We start from the raw sequence: 21,143 nt of genomic DNA, 5'->3' as shown, positions 1-21,143 counted from the left end.
GCAGGGACTCTTAGGGGATCTTGCTGGTGGTGACCTCTCTCCACTTCCTCTCAGCCGTGGCTGCAGGGCAGGGTCCTCAGGGTTTAGGTTGGGCCAGGAGTGTCCCTGGACAGAGCACGCTGACCAGTGGAAGGGGGCTGTGGCCACTGGCAGCGTGTGGGCTGATTGGACCCCCACACAGACACTGGTGAGGGCTCCCCACACAGACACTGGTGAGGGCTCCCCACACAGACACTGGTGAGGGCTCCCCACACAGACACTGGTGAGGGCTCCCCACACAGACACTGGTGAGGGCTCCCCACACAGACACTGGTGAGGGCTCCCACACAGACACTGGTGAGGGCTCCCCACACAGACACTGGTGAGGGCTCCCCACACAGACACTGGTGAGGGCTCCCCACACAGACACTGGTGAGGGCTCCCCACACAGACACTGGTGAGGGCTCCCCACACAGACACTGGTGAGGGCTCCCCACACAGACACTGGTGAGGGCTCCCCACACAGACACTGGTGAGGGCTCCGGTGCCGGGACTGCTGCTAGACAAGCCCGGCTGGGGCGCAGGGACCTCCGGAGGCCGTGATGTTCCGCAGATGGTGGCACAGGCTTGCGTGTTCTGTGCTCATGTCAAATACACGGGTGTTTAGGCAGCGGCGGCATGGAGCCTGGGGGCTGGTCTGGAAGGCAGGCTGCAGGGTCTCTGCTCTGGAGGCCTGGGCCAGCCACACCCCTCCCCCCAGCTCTCCCTTCCTCTCCCCTCCCCCCAGCTGTGGAGTGGGACGGTCCCCCTGACTCACAGAGGCGGGAAGGATTAGGGTCACAGTCCCCTTCTTCCTTTCCCCTGGGTAACTGGCTTTCTGTTCGTGGGGCTGGTGCCCTTCTAGCTCTTTCTTCCCTCCGTCCTTTCCCACCTCTCACTGCCTTCCTGCCTTCCTCTGGCCCCTGCGTCTCACTCTCCTCCACACTTTCCCTTTTCATCCTGTTTTTCTGGGGGGAAAAGAAAAAAATCGAGAGTCATCTTAGGAATCCCAACACGAAGAAGAAAGGAGGAAGTCATGTGGAGGCGAGAACTGCCCAGCTGGGCTGGGGATCAGTCTGGGGGGGTAGGGGGTGGCTATTAATGCTTTATGTGTTTTTTCTTGAACGTGCTAAGAGTCATGGAGGAGTGTTAAATAAATAGCACCCCTCTCCCCCCCCCCCCCCCCCCCCCGCTTAAATGGCAAACAAATATTAGGTTGAGACCAGAAGGGACAGTACTAATGGTGGTAGTTGGACATCCCTGGATTATTGAGCACCAATCACAACATTGGTATAAAGTGATTGGCAGGGGGCGGGGGGACATGAATTTAAGTTTTTACTGTAAAGAAAATGTTATAGAACTGCCTTTGGTCAAATAGACAGCTGTCAGGTGGCCAGGGGCTGGCTTAGACGCTCAGTCCAGGGCCTTCGCCTGGCCACCGCCCATCAGCCGGCGTGCGCCCTGTGGCTGCTCGGTGCTCTTCGTTTGTCTTGAAGGAACAGCAGGCATCGTCACATTCTGGCTGTGGTTGGCCACTGCTGAGCGCCATGAATCTTTTCTCTTTACTATTTTACCAAGACCGGGGTTGCTGCAGCTCGTGTTCTGCTGCTTGTTCATTCCTTTTCACTCAGACGATCTCAGAAGGCGCGCTCTGGGCTCGCCCTGGCCAGCGGTTGAAATTGCCATGTGATGCCTTCCTCACGCATTTTGTGCACTTACCAGTAGAGACTGTATTCAAAGGGAAACTGGGCACATGAAGGTGTATTCAAGTTGCAGCGTTTCTTGTTTTCTGCCTTTCATTACTCAGAGCAGAGTCTCACTTTTTAAAAAAATACATTTTTAAAATTGATTTCAGAGGAAGGGAAAGAGGAGAGAGATAGAAAGATCAACGATGAGAGAGAATCACTGATCGGCTGCCTCCTGCACGCCCCACACTGGGGATCGAGCCCGCAACCCGGGCACGTGCCCTGACTGGGAATTGAACCTTGACCTCCTGCTTCATAGGTCAACACTCAACCACCGAGCCACACCGGCTGGGCCAGAGTCTCGCTTTTGAATACGGTCCCAGCCCCACAGTGTGGCTGCTTTGACTTTAAAAAAAAAAAAAGTTGTGGAACATTGTTCTGCGTCACATTGCAATTTCCTCTCTGGTCTCAGCTCCGAGGAGACCTGTGTGCCACCCTGCGTTGGGGGCGAGGCGGCCGAGGGAGGGCAGGCCGTGGAGCCGCTGCCCACGAGCCGTCACACGGGCACACGGGGCGCGTTCACCACCTCCGACCCCAGCCTCCACCTGCTGAGAGGAGAGCCGGGGGGTTGGTTTTGCCTCTCGGTCTGCTGCTGTCCTTGGTAACAGCATGAAGAACAGGGCCACACGGAGTGTGTTTGCCACTAACACGGGAGACAGGAGGAAACCGAAGGTATGAGCTGCAAGCCCCCTCCCCCAATCCTGCTGCCTCCTTTCCACTCTTTGGTCGCTGCCTCTCCTCCTCCTCCTCCTCCCTCAGTTTGCTCGTTCCGCTTCCCGCGCGTCCCTTCTCCTCGGTGGTTCACCTTCCTTCGCACTCGAACTCTGCGCTGCCACCTGCATTCTCCTGGGTGTGCAGAACACAGATGTCAGAGGAGGAAGTGCTTAGATGTGCAATTGCTTCCACTCCCGGCCGGGCTTTGCTGAGAAACCACAGCGTTGCCTAACGTAGGGGTCCTCTGCCTACCCCTCCGGCGTTGAGCTGGCCTTGGAATTCTCTAGATCCCACCCCCTTCATTCAGTCACAGGATGAAGGATAAGCCGATGAGCGGACGGGCCCGGGGGCTGCAGGCGTCGGGACGGGGCGGGCTGTGCCCGGCCCTCCTCTCTGTGGCCCACGGGAGGCCTTGATAAGATGGCTTTATATAGATGCGTTTCCAAGATAGACAGCCAGTAATCTCAGGTGAGATTTAAAAATAATTTTCTATGTCTGATGCTTTATTTTTTTAAAGATTTTTTTTTCAAGGTAGGGCTCCCCACTGGAGCTCCATTCTTGCAGAATTACATTTACAAAGACCCCAAATAATAAAAACGACCCCATCCCCAAGGGGGTAAAAGTGTCATCATAAGTGAACTTTTCGGACTCTTGCTTTGATATTCTTTGCTGCTTTTCCTGCTCTCTCTCTTTTTGGTGGTAGGAGGAACATTGCAAGAAAAAATGCCACCATTCGACATCAGAAATATCGGGTTAAAAAACAAGTCTAGCAGTAAGTGTCCTAATAGTGTCTGTCTTGCTATTTCCTAATATTTCCAAAATATTTGCATATATTCCTAATACATCTATCCAAAACTATCTCCTAAGAGGAAGCTATTATATGGCGACAATATGTCAGTGGTGACCTAATAAAAAGACTGCTTGGACGATGATAGAGTTACATTAAGAGCAAAGCAAGACAGACTGCATTAGTCTGTGTCCCAGGGGAGCCCACCATCTGTGAGGTTTGGGAGACCCAAGGCTTAGGATCCAAAAGAAGGTGGACCAAGCCAACCAGATGGAGCCAGCCGGGACACAGCTCTACTACCACCCAGAAGCTGATCGAAGATGCCAAGTAATGTTAACAAGGAGCTGGAATGCTTTCCTGAGCCTCTTGGATCTGCTCTCGGAGCTGAGTCCTTGGTCTGCCCTGTTGGTTTTTCTAGGTTAGGGAGCCGGGAGCCCACCTGTTACCACCACGCAGGAAATGAAGGAGTCAGCCAGGGGCAGGCTGGGCGCAGGTAGTTGGGCAGACAGGTCTGGGTCAACAGTGGACACAGCCTGAGCTGTTAAACCCGAGTGAGCACGGGGCCTCCTGTCAGGGTTCAACTGTAATGACCTCAGTCTTCTGTGTATAGCATAGACTTGCCCAGAAAGTTGGTGGCTAACAAATTTGTCCAAGCTGTAGTCTGTCAAGAAGTTGATTAGAACTGGTGTTATTGACACGTTTTCTCTTCAAATAAAGCAGTGATTTTCAATCTTTTTCATCTCATGGCATATACAAAGTAATTGCACACCAAAAATATATTTTTTGCCCATCTGACCAAATAAATAGCTGTAATTTTGATTCATTCACATTGGATAGCTATTGTTGTATTGGTTGTTGTCATTTTTTTTTATTTGACAGTCTACGGGCAAAGAGGTTAGTGCCCCTGACTGGATAGTCAGATATTGCATGTTTTAAAAATTCTTGTAGCACACCGGTTGAAAATTGCTGAAATACAGTGACAAAGATAGAAAAATTGTCTCAACTCCTAGTACATTCTAAGACTATGTAACATTAAAGACCTTTCCTGAAACAAACAAACAAACCAAACAAACAGTTCAATAATATGTCATCAATGGCCAAGAATCAAGTCAAAGACATAACCCTTGAATAGAAATGCTGTGTGTAAGAAAACCGGCCCTAAGCATGGAAACCAACCAGAATGCTAGTGTTAGATGGAAACGATAACCATTAACGGGAGCGTTATTGTCAACACACAAGTTCAAACGAACTGATGTGATTCTCAGAACAAAAGCTGGTTAGAAAAAATGGGAGGAAGAGAATAACAACGAAGCTGAGGCCTGACATAAAGGCCTGTGGGTGGAAAGTGGGTGGAGGGGAGTGAGGCAGATAAGGAGCATCATAGTTAAAGATGCTTTACAAAAACAGTGAGCAGGAAGGAGGCTGGTTTAGAGCCTTCTTTATCCAGATGAACATTTAGAACGAACGTTAAATGATATAGGTAATCACAGAGAGAACTTAAATACAGGTCTTCATGCCCACGTCCCAGGAAAAGCAAACGGAATCATCCGAAAGCAACACAGGTGAAAACTGTTAGAGGATGTAAGAGTCGTTTTTCGGAGGCCTGGATCCGAGCCAGGGGAGCCGCAGGTGTTTTTGCTCTGTCGGCGGCGCAGCTGAAAGCATGCTACACCAAAGGGTTGATGCCCTATGTGAAGTCAGATGTCATTTGTAGTCTCTGGAAAAAGATATAAAAGTCATTTTTAAATTTATGTTTTACTCACGGAAAAATTTCAGAATTAGGTGGTATAGATTATTCTGAATTTTAATTCAGACTTAAAGGGAGAATCTTTTTTGTTCTTGGTACATCTCTTTCTATCAGCGGTTGGTGAACTTTTCCTGTAAATACGTGAGGCTCTGGCCGCCACTCAGCTCTGCATTTCAGCGTGGAGGCAGCGTGGACAGCAGGCAGATTTATTAGCCAAGTGCTAATAAAACTTTATCTGCATCAACACGTGGCAGCCTGGCTTTGGCCCGAGGGCCGTAGTGTGCTGCCCCCCTGTTCTCAGGCTCCACCTGTACCTCAGCTGTGTGTTGCAGGTGGGGTCACCGGTCTCTTGTATGCCATGCTTTTGCATTCAGAAGTCCGGGGGAGATTCTGGCCCACGCCCAGATCTTTCCAAAAATAGGGACTTTTTTTAAAACGCCGTGGGATGCGGGACAAATTGTTAAAAATCGGGACTGTCCCGCCAAAAGCGGGACGCTCTGGTCACCTTAATTTAAGGGTACCTTAGAAGTAAGCCGTGTCTTCTGCTCTGGGTGAAAAATGGAAGAGAAAATGCAGCCCCTGGCACAGGCTATGTAGACAGGACGAGCTGTTTGTGTAAATTACATAAGAATGACATCGAAACACCCAGCGTTGTATGTGCGAGATGCCTGGGGATGTGGAACGCTGTCCCAGCCCTGACACATCCTTGGCAGGGAGAGCATGTCTTCTTCATTCCCCAGTTCTCACCAAACCCGAGTTAAATAAAGAACCGAGCAGAAGGCAGGCAGCAGGCCTGGTCCACGCTGGCTCCGGCTCAGCGGCTTCCTCCGAAGAGGGGACTGTGGTGTGGGAGCCACAGTCACAGGTCCCTCCCTCCCGGCTCACAGCTCTGACCTGCCTTCTCGGGCTGTGCCGCCTGCACACAGGACTGGCTGCCCGGCACACCTGCCACAGCGGTGCCCTCGCCTTCCAAGGCTGGCTGCCCGCTAGGTGGCCCCTGGCCTCTGCCTGCCTCCCGCGGGCCTTTGCACAGCCTTCGCCTTCTCCTCCTCTGCTCCCCATTCAGCCGCAGCCCAGCCTGCTGGCCCTCCATCCACCCCCCCACCCCTGTTTTGTTTCTCCCTGTAGCCCTTACACGTGTGCCTGAGATACTGCGCACCCCGCTTTCTGTCCTCTGTCCTTGTCACCTCTCTGCCTGTGTGAAGGTTGGGGTCTCCCTCTTTTGCTTCTTAGCACCTAGCACAGAGCCCAGCCTAGAGCAGGTGCTGAATTAAAAAACTGCTGAATAAATGAAATTGGATTGTTCTGGCCTTTCCTTCAGGGAACTTGGAGGAAATGTATTCTTCTACACTTCTAAAAATAACAGAACTTGGAAAACTGAGCTCCCTGTGCCAATTATAACCGTTACTCCCCAGCCTGGCGCTGTGCGGAGGCTCTGCCCGCGTGACCTCCCTGCCTCCTCTCCAGGCCCCGGTCAGGGGAGCCCTGCTTCCCAGGGGAGCCAGCCACCTGAGCCCGGAGGAGTGGGCCCAGGCTCCCCATGGCACTGGTGTTTCATGGGGAGGCAGCGGAACCTCAGTCAGCGTCCCGAAATGGATGATGCATGTGTTAGGGTCACCGAAGGAGGTACGCACGAGGCCGAAAGTGGTAAAGAATTATAAAGGTACTGGGTCATCTGGAACCCAGATGGGCTGAACCCCCAAATGACGCCAGTCCCCAGGGATGGGGAGTCAGGTTTTAAAGGACTCTAGGCGGGCTTTTTCGGCAGGGAACTCTCTGGGAGCATCCAGATCCTGGGAGAGTCCAAAGGGGAGAGATAATAGTCTTAGCAAATGCGGGGAGAGGGGAAACAGGCTGGCTTTGCCCCATGTTCGGCCAGATACCTGGCAGGGGTTGGCCCTGCAGACAGCTAGATGGTTCCTGTGCCCTCAGGGTCCTGCCGATGCCTCCTCGCCCCTCATCTGTACAGTCCGGGCAGGGATTAAATGCCAGCAAGTTCTGTGAGACCACCTCCCCCCTGTCTGTGGCCGAGAGCAGGTATTCGACAAATGCACACTCCCTTTCCTCCTTGCCCCAGGTGGTGACTGGAGGGGTACCTTCATGGAATAAGCCCTACTGCTTCTCTTTCATCAAGGAAATCGACTCAGAAATGAGTGCACGAAGGGCTAGAACTCGGGCTTCTGAATGGTGTCTGTGCTTTTCACCCCATCAGCACACATACGTGTAAAAATATCTCAGCCGAAAGTCACTGTTCCTAGCACTCGCTTATCAGAGACACCCAGAATTCCACCCTCAGCAGCCAGTGTTGGTAGCCATCACTGAGAATGGGGGACCTGCAGCATCACCAGGTGAGCCTTTCAGGAGCATCTCAAACCACATTTACAGCCATTCTGTTTAGGGCCCTGCCTCCTTTTGACCCCAAGTCATCCTCACGGCGCCCGGGGACAACAGCCACCTGTTCAGGGCGAGGGGGTGGGTCACACCTGAGCACTTCACTGTGGTACCTCAGAAAGAACACTGGCCAAGAAAATCTCACCTAACATCCCCTCTTCAAGTTCATCTTACCAGAAGTTTTCGTAAAATGAATTCTGGTTCTCTAAAACGGCAAGAGACTTTATTTTTAAGATCTCGTTATTTTAACACTGCATTGTTAGGTGTGAATTTTGACATCCCAGCAAGGCAAAGCTGTCATCTCCCCAGCTGCCATTTAACTTATGGTGCGTTTTGTCAGATCTTATTTTATGCAATATATGTGAGTTTAATATAGATTCTATAGAACTGGAAACTATTTTTCAGGACTGCAGAATTATGTTGTCTGAGATGGTGGTGCAGAAGTACCAGGAAAGAGATTTCAAATAAGTGAGTTTTAGGGTCTGAGTATCATTATCTTGGATGGTTGAGCTCAGTTAGTAGAGCACCAGACCCGAACTCCAGGGTCAGAGGTGTGGTTCTGTCTGCTTCCGCCTGTCTCATGAGCTCAGTCCACACACCTTTACCTGGCCATCCTTCAGTGCAGACCCTGGGACAGGGTGATCGGCAGCACCACTCGGGCGAAACCAAGCAGTGTTCGCTACGCTGATGGGTATACCAGTTGTTCTCTCTTGGCCATGTGTGAGCATCACTTGGGAAACGTTTTTCAAATGCCCATACCTGGGGCCCTAGAGATTCTGATCCAGTTGGTTTGGGTGTGTATATTTTTAAAGCTCCCAATCAAGCGACTATGTGGCCAGGGTTGACACCCACTGGAGAGGAGGACAGGATTCGGGGTGGGGTGGGGAGGAATTGTTACATTCCCCGGTGCTCCGTCAGGATGCTCATGTCCCGGAAGAGAAGGAAGCCCCTTTTGGCTGCACTGCCCTCCTTGGCGTTCGCTCTGTGTCATTCAGCTCTCAGGGCATGACCCAAGTGTCGGCGTTTCTTTAATAGTGAATTATAAGATTTCACTGTTTTACACAGGAGACATTTTGATAGATCAAGTTGCCTTGATTGGAGCCTTACGACCCACATCTGTTTTCTTGTTCTTGGGCAATTTGCCCAGAATGAATGTTCTGACAGGTGGTAGCAGAAATGTGCTTGTGTTCATAGCTGAGGACAAAACTTAGTGGATCATGAGTGTATCCAAGGAGACTCATTAGTACTCACGTGTGGAGCTTTTGGAGAATAAATTCTGTGATATGTGTTTATATGTCCAGTTGGAGGCTAAGCGCCTGCTTGATGGTCGGGCTGACTTTTGTACCAAGACTAGTGTGGAAACAAAAGAGCAGCAGTTCTACTTAAAGAGCCCCATGGCCTGGGAGTCCTCATCGCTGACCCCTGTGGGGGCCTACTTCACCGCACCCTTGGCTTATCCTGTGGTTCTTCCTTGGAACATGCTCCTTCCGTGACCAAGTTACAACCCGCTTCTCCACCGGAGCCTCCCCGGGCGGCTCCTTCCAGAATGACGCTTCCGTGCGCGGATGTGTGTGACTTTCTCATTTGTTCCACACAAGCTTGTGTTGTTTCCCGGCTGCCTTGGCAGGGCTCGTGCAGAAACTGCCTTCTGTTTCTTTGAGCAGGCAACTCAGCCGGTAGCCGTCAAATTGACTTGAAAGACTAGCCCAGATCTACGTTGAGTTTTTATTGCTGAGGTAGATTTCCATCCGTTGAAGACGCTGTGCTGGGGGGAGGGTAGATCAGAGAGGGAGAGAAGGCAGGGCAAGAGCACCCTGCTTTCTCTTCGAGGCACTGTAGTTTCCCAGGGGGCAGCTTGGATAACCAGTACTCACCAGGCCACTGAGGGTGACCAACATGCTTGTGGAAGATGTTCATGCTCTGAAATATGAATTAAATGAGTATCAGGAGATGCTTGACATGTTCAGCTTCTTACCCTAGACAGAGTGACAGAGATCAGGCACAAAGGCATTTAAACCAGAGGGTTTTAGTTGCGGGACAGAAAGTTGCCGCGCTAGATGGGTATTAGTCATCACATTGGGACTAAGCTGCTTTGTTAGTCAATAATATTTTCAGGGCAACAGAGGTGACAGAACACTTACTGTCAACCAGCCTCTGAGCTGGGCTCTGGGGGGCGGGGCAATGACAGAGAAACGCGTGGCCTGCCCTTGACCGGCTCACAGCCTGGCAGGTGCTGAGACGGGCTGGGTAGATCAGGAAGATAAATAGGCATTTTAAATGTAACCTGATGGGCTCCAGGCTCTGCGCAGGCAGGCAGGAGACCTTTGGAAGGTTTATACCGCCAGCCGAAGGCAGGAGTGTACAGTGCTTCTCCTGGGCAAGGCTTGCTTGCACTGTGTGTCTTAACTAGGAACGTGCATTGAAGGTTGTTAGTCCCTGGACATCCCTGCTCCCTCCTTCCTGCCTCTCAATCTGAGATTCTGTTCCCACTACTTGGAACGAGAACCTTTGCTCCCCCCAGCCCCATGGCCCCTCTGACGTTTCCCAGAGCCCGTTCACCCAGTTCACCCAGGCTTGCTGTGTCATCTGCTCCCTGTCTGTGGACCTTACCTTTCCTGTAAGTCTCTGTCTCTGCTCTCCTTTCTAGCTTCTACAACAGCTCAACTTTTACACTTTGCAACTTGGTACAAGACTGCAGAGCTTAATGGTTAGGTTTGAGGGCAGAACCCCAAGTCCATTGAAGCATCCCAAATTTACTAAATCTAAATCTAATGTGCCACAGTTAGATTCTCTGCTCATTGCCGCTGTTTTACATGGGAGACTGAGCTGTGTCAGGCCAACCAGTGAGGGGACAGAGGGGACCAGATGGGGCTCTTGTTGTGCCCTTAGGGAGCTGGGACATGATCTTAGAGCAACCTCCACAGTATCGCAGAGTGAGCCTGTGCCTCCTTCTCTAGCTTCCGTGCTAGAGATGCACCTGCCCCCCAGCCCGCAACCATGAAGCACTGGGTGGAGATACTGAACGGTGCAAGCTTGGACCTTCCCCCCAGCATCTTAAGTGACAGAGTGGTTTGCGGCGGACGAAACCATCTGCCCTGGTTATGGCCCCCATGAGATTCCCAGGCAGGGATGGCGACACTGTTTACGTCCTTGTGGGCAGTGGATAGTAACGAATGTCCTGTCCATTTCCCCACCTCTGTCCCCTCAGAGTGCGGAACAGATCGCTGCGCTGTGTAGGAGTTTTAACGCCACTGAGACCACCAGCATGGAAGGACCGCGGGAGGGCCAGGACCCACCTCCGAGGCCCCTGGCCCGCCACCTGTCGGATGCGGATCGCCTCCGAAAAGTCATCCAGGAGCTGATGGACACAGAGAAGTCCTACGTGAAGGTAAAGGAGGGGGCAGTGCATGCTTTCCTGCTCTCCCGGCCTGTGGTGGCCAGTGGTATGGGGTCAGGGGTCCCTGGGTGACGCCCGCTGGACCCCACCATGCACTCGAAGTGAATTGCTGCAGAGGAGGGAGGGGAGGGGGAGAGGGTGGAAATGCTTGGAGGACTTGGGAAAAATGAGATCTCGGCTCATCTGTTACCAAGGTAGCTTTCACTATGGAAACAGATGCTCCAGTTTGTGCGACCTGTGGAAGGGCGTCTGCTGGGTTATTAGCACTGGGCACGGAGATCACGTTAGGTGATGGCGAACGAGGGCACAGCTGGTTTACAGGCGACCTCTGAGACGGGCCCCAGATGCCGTCTGACCGTGGTCCCTGCGGGACAGGTCCCACCACCGATGTCCCCTCATCACGGGCGTTCCCACATGGCAGAGGGGCGTTGCCGAGCATCTTAGAGCCCAGAGAACTCGCTTGTTTGCCTCGGAAGCCCCTAGTGCTGGAGAGACATGAAGAATACAGGAGCCTGGGAAGACAGCTCCTTGGCTTGAAGCGTTTGCCGAAGCTTTGGACCTGTGTGGCGCTCACTTGGCTGGCTGACAGCTGAGGGCAGCCTGGCACAGGCGGCGGGCTGAGCATGCAGGCCTGGCGCAGCCTGCCCACCCGAATGGCCTGGGCGGTCCCTCCTTCTCCCTCCTCCGGGCTCTGAGACAGGTGTGCCCTTGTGGCAGCTTTGACGTGCCGAGCCCCGAGTTAAGCCTCGGTGTGCACACACACGGCTGTCACCTTTCTCCTGACAAAGCTGAGCTTCGCCTTTCATCAGTGTCCCTGTCATTCTGTCCGGACTTTACCAAAGGCCCTATTCAGAGAGCTCAGGAGAAGGACCCAAACCCGTTCCGTTGGTCCCACGGGAGAAAGGAAAGCGAGAGATGACACTTTCATTTCATTTCCCATTACGTCCTGCCCACACCTGGGGGGCCGGGGTGGGGGAGGTGAAAATCCAGGGAGTCCAGACAAGATTTCTGCCTCCTCCTGGGAGCCATGGTGACCTTGCCCGCAGCCCTGGGCCCCGTGTTTGAGGCCACAGAGCCCTCTGACAGCTCGAGGCTGGTCATGGCGCTCTCACCGGGAGCCCACGGCCCTTTTGATCGCTGCTGTTGCTTCTGACTGTCAGGCCACACGGCACTGGGAGGGCCTTTCCTTGCTGATGCTGGGAGAGTGGAGATGACTGTTATGGGCGAACCTGCACTTTGTCCTCTTAGTGCCCGGGTGTCGCAGTCTTTGGCCCCGCGGGTCAGCGCAGACCTGCCCTCGTGTGTAAGGCCCTGGGCAGCATCCGCTGGCACAAGGAATGACAACAGCCGGTCACTCTCTGACGAAATAACCAGCACCCGCAGTCTCTTGTGATCCACACACATTTTCATGTTTTACTTTCTTTTTGCTGCTGACATTTAACATGGAGTTTCATTCGTTCTTTCATCCAACCTGGATCTCTGCATGCGACTTGGACATTTCAACCTGTGTTCCCTGGGCTGTGATTCTGGAACTTCTTGTGTCTCCAGCTGCTGAATGGGTGTGGTTTTAACCTCTGAACCTATTGAGCAGTAATGGCCACTTTTAGGGTCAAGATGAGCAGTAATGGCCACTTTTAGGGTTGAGAATTTCAATGAGACACAAACTTCATCGTTCCTAATGGGAGTCTGGAGCTGGGGCCGGGTTGCTGGAAACGCGTGGGTATTTTAGAGACGTAAGTGCCAAAGACTCTTATGTCTTTTAGGATCTGAGCTGCCTCTTTGAACTATACCTGGAGCCACTTCAAAATGAGACGTTTCTTACCCAAGATGAGGTAAGTAATCACCTTCCCCTGTCCCTTAACCACAGGCTAGTCTCTCTGCCCTTTAGCGGACCTCCTAGGACAGGGGTCCTCAAACTTTTTAAAAAGGAGCCAGTTCACTGTCCTTCAAACCGTTGGAGGGCCGGACTATAGTTTAAAAAAAAAAACTAGGAACAAATTCCTATGCACACGGCACATATCTTATTTTGAAGTAAAAAAACAAAACGGCAAAAACACCCGCATGTGGCCCGCAGGCCGTAGTTTGAGGACGCCTGTCCTAGGAGGTTCTATCTACTGATCCCCAAATGTCCAAGACTTCAGGGTCTTCAGAGAAACCCAAGCGTGGCCTCCTCCAAAGCTGTGGATGTGGCCTCTGGTATAGCACAAATGCAGGATGGTCCTTTTTGTAAGAGAAGTTGTGGCCAAAAATTACTTTTCCACGTATGACATTGTAAGGTTAAATCACAGGAATTACTTCCTTTCTACTTTCTTTCATTTTCCCCCAATTTGAATTCTGAAAACTTTACATCCACTTAAAAACTTATTTTAGGATTATGGGGACAAGAGCTGTAAATTCTGTGTGTCTAAAGTGCCCCCATAATGAAGGTGCCATATTCTATGAAGGATGTACTTCTGCCTGCTGTCGGCCAGTGACTGCGACCTGTCGTGCCGCAGAGCGTCAGAGTGGGCCTAGACCTGCTGCTAACACCCTCTTCCACTCCCGTCTTCACATAGATGGAGTCGCTCTTCGGAAGTTTGCCAGAGATGCTTGAATTTCAGAAGGTGTTTCTGGAGACCCTGGAGGATGGCATTTCAGCATCGTCTGACTTTAACGTACTTGAAACCCCCTCGCAGTTTAGAGTAAGTATTTTAGGCTGCAGTTCAAAGCATGGAGGGTGGGTCCAGTGCAGAATTCTCCCTTGAGGAAGAATCCCTGTCCTGGGCTATCGATGGGATAAACTTGGTGCCTTCATCACAGGTTCCCTCGGGCACGTGGGGACAGGAGACCCCATTTGTGTCCTGGAGTCGGTGCTCAGGTGGTTGGAAGTCTGCACAGCACAATCTGTGCCAGGTGCCTGGGTGCAGACATCTCCACACCTTCACTCAGGTCACCTAAAGGGTGTGCAGGTGATGGCCTCTGACCCGGAGCACTCGCTGCGATTCCTCACCCACACGGGAAACTGTTCTGACCTGCTCTCCTAGGAGGGAGCCCGTTCCAACATGCGCGCCGGGGCTGGCCGCAACCCCTGCAGGGAAGCACGGACGGCATCACGCATCTGAGCGGAGCCGGCTTCGTTAACGCGCCTCTCAGCCCTTCACATCCCCCCCCCCCCCCCCCCCCCCGTGTCAGCGGTGTTTTCCTAGAACGTTTTCGTGTCCTCTGATTGCACACCGCACCCATGGGCTCCTCCACCGGCAAGTTTGCAAACTGCGGCTCTGCTAGGGGAACGCCCGGCTGTGCTGCGCTGGGGCAGCCCGGCTTATTGCAGCGGGCGCCTCCTCGAGGCGTGAGTGCATGGTATCTGCAAGACAGGGCCCCGGAGACACCAAAGCAGTCAGATGCCACAGACACCCCCAACCCATGTCTGACGGACTTCTCCATCCCTTTCTAGAAATTACTGTTTTCCCTGGGAGGCTCTTTCCTTTACTATGCCGACCACTTCAAGCTGTACAGCGGATTCTGTGCTAATCACATTAAAGTGCAGAAGGTTCTAGAGCGAGGTAAGTTACTCCTAACCTTTGAAGCTGTATTTTTTTATATTTTTAGTTGTTAACAAAGAATAAATTTGTACCTAACAAGGAGGAATAAGTGCAATTTTAAGGGATCATGTTCCATTCTTGACCTGAAACTGATGACATTAAAGGGAAAGTTTATTTCAATCTATTGGTGAAAGTGAAAGTCCTGAGAGCAGAGATGTTGCTTTGCCACGTGTCACTTTGCTGTGAAAATACATCTGAATTATTTTTCGCCAGATTCCTTGATCTAAAAACGTAGAACCATAAGCCCCTGGATGGGGGTAGAAAATGTACAGCATTTTCTTCCTTCTTGTTAATCTTATTCTTAAGCCCGAGAAATTACTGCGAAACTCCATCATCAAGCTCACAAGAAGTGAGCAGAGTAAAATGAACGCTTCTTTGGTAGAACTGGGGGAAAACTCACACTTGTTATAGCTCACCTTCTGCCTCTGAAGTACCTTTCATCTCTCCACACTTTTGTCATCTCACTGGATCTTACTGGCTTCAATTTTTTAAGTCCGAGTAGACTGGGTAGTCAACCCTCATCGCTCTTCCCTTTAGCCAACAGCCATTACTCTGTGGAGCTGACAGATGCCTGAGCTCTGGGCTCTGAACTGCAATGGGTCAGCTGGTGGGCACACGGCCAGCACATGGAGTGGGCAGGCCAGTCTGTGCAGCCTGGAAAGTGTATTCAAACATTTGATGACGACAATGACCTTCTTTGGTGGGGAGGTGATGGAGGGCGTCTTTGTGCTGCAGTCACCACCTTGTATGCTCAACTTGAAGTTCAACTTATTCCTGTAACGCCCTCAACCAGGGTGCTGAACCGAGGCTCTTGTTACTGAGGGCTTCTTTCAGTCACTGCAGACCTCTCTAGGTGTGAGGTTAGTCTCAGATGTTTCCTCCCGCTTTGGAATCCTCATTGCTGGGAGCAGAGACAAGAGGAGGAACCATCAGTGATGCAGACACAGGACTTCAAGCTCAAGGCTGTGAGCAGTAGTAACGCAGTCAAGGAGAACACCCAACAAATGCAGGTCCTCAGGAGTGCGCTCTGCTCGGCTCCCGCAGTGGAAAACAGCTTGAGAGAACACATGTAATCCTATTTAGGTTCATCTGAACTGTCTCCAGGCTTTCACGTGTACTTGGAAATAAGATATGAACTTACCAAAGCTTGAACTGGGATAATGTCATAAATTTCCAGGATGAAATTGACTCCCCCAGCATTTGAATGCCTCTTCAGGATTAATGGCCTCCTGTGATCGTTCCCATTGTGATCTGCCACCTCTAGAAGCCAGTGAATCAGAGCGCCCCTCCATGACGGTGGCCCATGTTTGAGGAGGGTTCTATATTTGAACTTCGTTAATTGTGTCAACGGTATTGGCAGCCACGCTAAGTTCCAAGCCTCCTCTCTCTGAAATCAAATGCTGCTTAATGGCATTGTCAGAGAGGACCCCGAGTTTGCTGGTCAATGCTTCTTTCTCAAAACCAGGGGAAGGTGGACTTTAGGGTTTTTTCTGACGCTGAGTGTTTCACCAGCTCCACTGGCTCAGCTCGGCCACTTGGTGTAGATCCAGAACTTCATCCTGTCCTAGAACAGGCTCTGGTGTAAAAGGGAGCCCGGAGTGCTTCACGTTAACCAGACCCAGCCAAGATCTGTCTTCTCTAGTTCTCCACACAGAGACCGACTCCACTGGGATTTCCTCCCAGCGTACCAATGGTCTGCTCAGTTCCTCCATCATGAAGAAGGGCCATCTCACCATCCACTGCATCTGACAGTCTCATTCAGAATGGTACTGCATCTCCTAAAAGGTGTAGACTTTGCCTTTGTAACAAAACTTGAAAGAAGGGTAGATCTTTATTCAAATTGGCTGAATTGCAAATAGCTGGTCAGCCAGTGCCTGCAGGTGGGAACAAAGCAGTAGTTGAATGCCCTCGGATTCCTGAGCACGCCCTTCACAACACTGGACTCACAGCGGAGAGGCAGTTCTCACTGCCCCCCTGTGGAAGCTTAGATTGCTCAGAGCTGGAGAGGTGAAGGCTGCAGGGCTTATCAACTTAAAGGATAAAAAGATACTGCGCTATGAATAATGCATTAAGTAACAATTTGTGCTAGGACTGGAGAAGTACTGGTTTATTTTGCTATATGAATCTTTTGGGGAGTATGGTAACATTGTGTTGTGGCTTTAGGATTGTTGGAACTCACTCGTTAGGTTCCTATGATAGTCTCTCACGGGTCAGTGTACCCTTTGGTGTGTGGCTTTGCTATTCTGATAGTGAGTAAGCTCCCTTTGCCCGCGGGAGCTGACACACTGTGATGCCGAATCCAGGCTGACAGCTGGGTGCCTGACCCTGACGCGATGGGGACCTTACTCAGGAGTGGCTTTAGGACTGTAGGCGTGCATGATCTGTAACTCCATAAAAACTGAATGAAGTAGAAGTGCAACCATCTGGCTGTGCTCTCAAAGAGTCTTTCATCCATGTGCTTGCAGCCAAAACTGACAACGCCTTCAAGGCCTTCCTGGATGCCCGGAACCCCACCAAGCAGCACTCGTCCACGCTGGAGTCCTACCTCATCAAGCCCGTGCAGAGGGTGCTCAAGTACCCACTGCTGCTCAGGGAGCTGGTGTCCCTGACGGACCACGACAGTGAGGAGCACTACCACCTGACAGGTGAGGACAGCGGGGCCGGCTGAGCCGACCAGTCCCCCCTGTATATTAGAAAACATTTCTCAGGACTATGCCTGTTCATCTAGATATAGTTTTAATATGTGGGAAGGGTTAGATATATGGCCATCCCTTCAGATGGACAAAACATTTGGCAAAATGATCTCATTGGAGTAGCCCCAAGCTAATCTGGAGGGATGATTCCATTTTCATTTTTAAAAGAAGGTAATAAGCCCAGGGATGTGAAAGGGGTTAATTCAGGTCACTGGTGAGCAAACAACTATGAGAACTGAAAACCAGGCCTCCTTTCCGTCTCGGTGAAGTTCTGCGGCGGCCGCTGTTCACAGTGCTGCTTGTGGAATACGCTGGGTGCAGCTCCACCTTGTGGATTCTCTGCGCAGAGCCTGACTCAGACACCAAACTCCTAATGACAGGTTATGCTTCAACGTGGATGCTGATGTGTCTTCTGTTGTCACCCGGCAAATCATCAGCCTGAGATACACTCTGTCCAATACACAGAGCCCCTCAGTTTGATGGCAGCAGAGAATCCCTGAGAGGGAGACTGGGCTGGATTAGAGAGAAACAGGGATCATTCTCCACATCAGAACCAGGAGGGCAGCTAAGCTACATGTAATAAACCCCGTGGAGATGGAAAAACTCACTACATGTTACTGTCAGTGAATAATACTAGTAAACACCGAGAAGAGTGTAACAAACTGGCTCTTTTACTATGACAAGCATACTTTTACATCATAAGTACCAAGGACAAAATATTTTTGTATGAAAATTAAATTGGACAAGTAAATGATACAAATTACGATTAGTGTTCCAAATACTAATGTTAAGTTCATTTCACATCAAGATCTTTAAAAGGATTGCTAAGAATACTGCCTTCCACAACTCCCTCCACGCTGTATGAGGTAACCTGAAATTTTGCTTTTGAACTTTGGCAAAAACATCTTGTCCCTCCACAGGCTGGTGTAAAAAGTTACAAATAAACACCACGCACAAGTGCAAACAATGTCTCTGGCAATTAAGCATTTACAGAGACATTTCTAAGTCCTTGTTAAAAACTGTTATGGGTCACATTCCAGTAACTGGTCTAGGAGAGGCAAAATTTTACAGGTGCCCTGTTTAAGTCTGGCTGAATACTTAACCCTTCTTTCTGCACCGCAGCTTTCTCATCTGTACAATGGGACAGATTACAGTTCCTAGTCATCAAGTTATTGTAGAGATTAAATGAGATGACTCACACCCATTACCTATCGTAGTACATGACAAATAGAAAGTGCTCCATAAATGGTAGCTATTATTGTTGATACTCTTTACTTCCTTTTTTATTTACTGCCTCATTTCAAAGAGAATTTGAGTCGGAAGATAATTCTGTTCGTTATACTGACTGGATTATAATGGGCTGTTTGAGTCAAACCTGATAGTACTGCTGTGAGAAATGGCTTCGAATCCTGGCATGAATCTTGAGCTTTTTCATTACTGCTGTCGGATAGGATTGGAGACAAACATTATAAAATAAATATGATTCCTTGCTTTGCAGAAGCGCTGAAAGCAATGGAGAAGGTAGCGAGCCACATCAATGAGATGCAGAAGATCTATGAGGATTACGGGACCGTGTTCGACCAGCTGGTGGCGGAGCAGAGCGGCACAGAGAGGGAGGTCAGTGGGACTTCTGCGTTCCGAGAGGCTTCACGCACCTGCTCCCTGGGTCTACGGGTGACCTTCAGACTAGGCCCCCCTGTTAGGGCTTTCCTGGAGGAGAAAATGCCTCAAGTTCTCATTTTGATCTTAATGCTCATAATAACCCAGCCACACGATTTAGGTATAAAGGTAACAAATTAATGACCCTGGTTTAAAAATGCAACCTTATGTTATGCACCAGAGAAAACAAGACAGGCCCCTGAGCTCTTCCTCCTTGTGGCATGAGGTCAGGACATCCCAGAGGTGGTGCCGACATGCAGAGAGAGCACGGGATGGACAGAGGAAGTGGGAGCCAGCACGTGGAGAGAACAGGGCCTGTTCTCTTTTCTTTTTTTAGCATGAAATATTGGGGGCACCTCCTTACTTACCAAGGTAGTTTAAGTGGAATCTGACAAGGTCTATATATATTTTTTCCAGATGATTACTAAATTTAGAATCTTGAGCTTTTCAAGTCTACATCTAAGGAGCAATGTGTTTTAAGTAGAAAAAGGCGAGAAGAGAAAACAGCTGCAGGTTAATTGTTTACTACAGTCAGTTTCAACACTGGTACTTTCTGCTAGCAGGCCTGGTGTCGTTGATGGCTTAGAGCTGTAACTGCACTAGGTCCTGGGCAATGCTAACACAGGCACCGTGGAGGGACCTTATCGCTGTGGTCACAGGCATGTCTCAGCCACAGGTAGTATATGCATTGGAGCGAATGCCTCCACATTTGTCACTTTCCAACAGTTTGATGTAGGCATACCTAAATTGTGTGGCTGCTCCTATTATCAACACTTCCACTACTTAAGGCCCCAAGTTTACAGGGATCTTAAAAATCAAACTGCATGTACTTGCATGTTAGCCATGACCACACCTATGTGATGCACTCTCCAACATGCACCTCCGGTGGGGTTCCCACCCCTCCCCTCCTGTTTTCCAGGTAACAGAGCTTTCCATGGGGGAGCTTCTGCTGCACTCGCCCGTGGCCTGGCTGAATCCGTTTCTGTCTCTAGGAAAAGCCAGGAAGGACCTCGAGCTCACAGTATTTGGTAAGTAAACTAGGAGGCTGGCAATAATGAAGAACTCGCCAAACCCTCCCATTTCCAGAAGGGCTAGAATCACTGAGTTTTTTGACTTAACTACTTAAAACTCCATTGCTCTGCATACCCGTGATCTTGTCCCGCCTGCTGCCCGGCTTAGAGGCTCTCTCCGAGTGCCACAGGAACAGAGCTCCGAGGCTATTCTGAGCCCTGCCATCACAATAGTTTGCTGCACTTCAATGTCTTATTCTCCCTGAGCGCTGGCACAGTGAGCGTAGTCGGCATTCTCCCTGAGATGAGCACCATGTCCTCAGGCTTCAATAAAAACAAAACGAGGTTTTTCTTTAAATGACAGCATCTACTTCAGACAATAGCTCTTAGATAAGCAGGCACTTCTGCACAACTCAAACATGACAGAGGAAGTGCCATGTAGTCACTCACGGGCTGGCATCCTTAGATCCTGGAGCTTCTAAGTCTGAAGAGCTTTTTGTTCATTGAAACACTCAACTCTAGTCCAACCTTGAAGTTTGTAGAAAATAATGGAAGCTTTCTCTTTTCTTTTCTTTAGTTTTTAAGAGAGCTGTCATATTGGTTTATAAAGAAAACTGCAAACTGAAAAAGAAATTGGTAAGACAAGAATTAGTTTTAATTAAAGCTACCATTTCATGGCTGTATTTTCCTATTAATGTTGAACTGAGAGGCCAGCTAAGAACCCAGGCATCATCAACTGATATTACTTATTCCCCGGGTAATGACCGAGTCCAATACTCAAGGTATTTCTTCTTCTCAAAAAGATTCTGTTTTAAAAGACACAAATACCCATGCTGGGCCTGCACAGAAAATCAGCTTTTATGTCCCTGAAAATGGTTTCCTCCATACACATGAGAGTCTGGTTTGTTTTCAGATGACCCTTACCTTGACTTAAAAAACAAACAAAACAAAACTAGCTGTGGATACTATAAGCCAGTGGTCGGCAAACTGTGGCTCGCAAGCCACATGCGGCTCTTTGGCCCCTTGAGTTTTTAGCAAAGGCCAGCTTAGGAGGACCCTAATTAAGTTAATAACAATGTACCTACCTATATAGTTTGTTTAAAAAATTTGGCTCTCAAAAGAAATTTCAATCGTACTGTTGATATTTGGCTCTGTTGACTAATGAGTTTGCTGCCCACTGCTATAAGCCATCAGCTCCCCATCAGCGATAATGTGAAGACACGGAAGGCTTGGTTGTCATTCTTGCTTGGAAACCTAGAACTTTCTGCCCCCCAAACCATGACGCTGCCCTATCCCCGCCAGCTGTGAGCCCCTGAGCCCTGGGGGTAGCCTGAGCTGACTCATCCCTGCAGCCTGAGCACACACACTGCAAGGAGCCTGGCACCGGGGAGGGGAGGCTAC

At 50.3% G+C, this 21,143-nt stretch overlaps 1 protein-coding gene across 5 annotated transcripts in view; it reads left to right on the top strand.

The window, feature by feature from the left end:
- Window positions 1-21,143, top strand: part of TIAM2 (TIAM Rac1 associated GEF 2) — a 161,201-nt gene that overhangs the window by 135,521 nt on the left and 4,537 nt on the right. For all 5 annotated transcript variants that reach the window (XM_079779697.1, XM_079779696.1, XM_079779698.1 and 2 more), the window contains 8 exons: window positions 10,611-10,790; window positions 12,563-12,631; window positions 13,355-13,480; window positions 14,233-14,341; window positions 16,846-17,025; window positions 18,572-18,690; window positions 19,652-19,760; window positions 20,320-20,378. In XM_079779697.1, the coding sequence (XP_079635823.1) occupies window positions 10,611-10,790; window positions 12,563-12,631; window positions 13,355-13,480; window positions 14,233-14,341; window positions 16,846-17,025; window positions 18,572-18,690; window positions 19,652-19,760; window positions 20,320-20,378 (951 nt within the window). The remainder of the gene's footprint in view (window positions 1-10,610; window positions 10,791-12,562; window positions 12,632-13,354; window positions 13,481-14,232; window positions 14,342-16,845; window positions 17,026-18,571; window positions 18,691-19,651; window positions 19,761-20,319; window positions 20,379-21,143) is intronic.

The sequence above is a fragment of the Cnephaeus nilssonii genome, assembly GCF_951640355.1.
Source record: "Cnephaeus nilssonii genome assembly, chromosome: 9".
Taxonomy (NCBI): Eukaryota; Metazoa; Chordata; class Mammalia; order Chiroptera; family Vespertilionidae; genus Cnephaeus; species Cnephaeus nilssonii.
The sequence above is the reverse complement of the archived record's forward strand: the minus strand, read 5'-3'. Positions and strand labels throughout refer to the sequence as shown.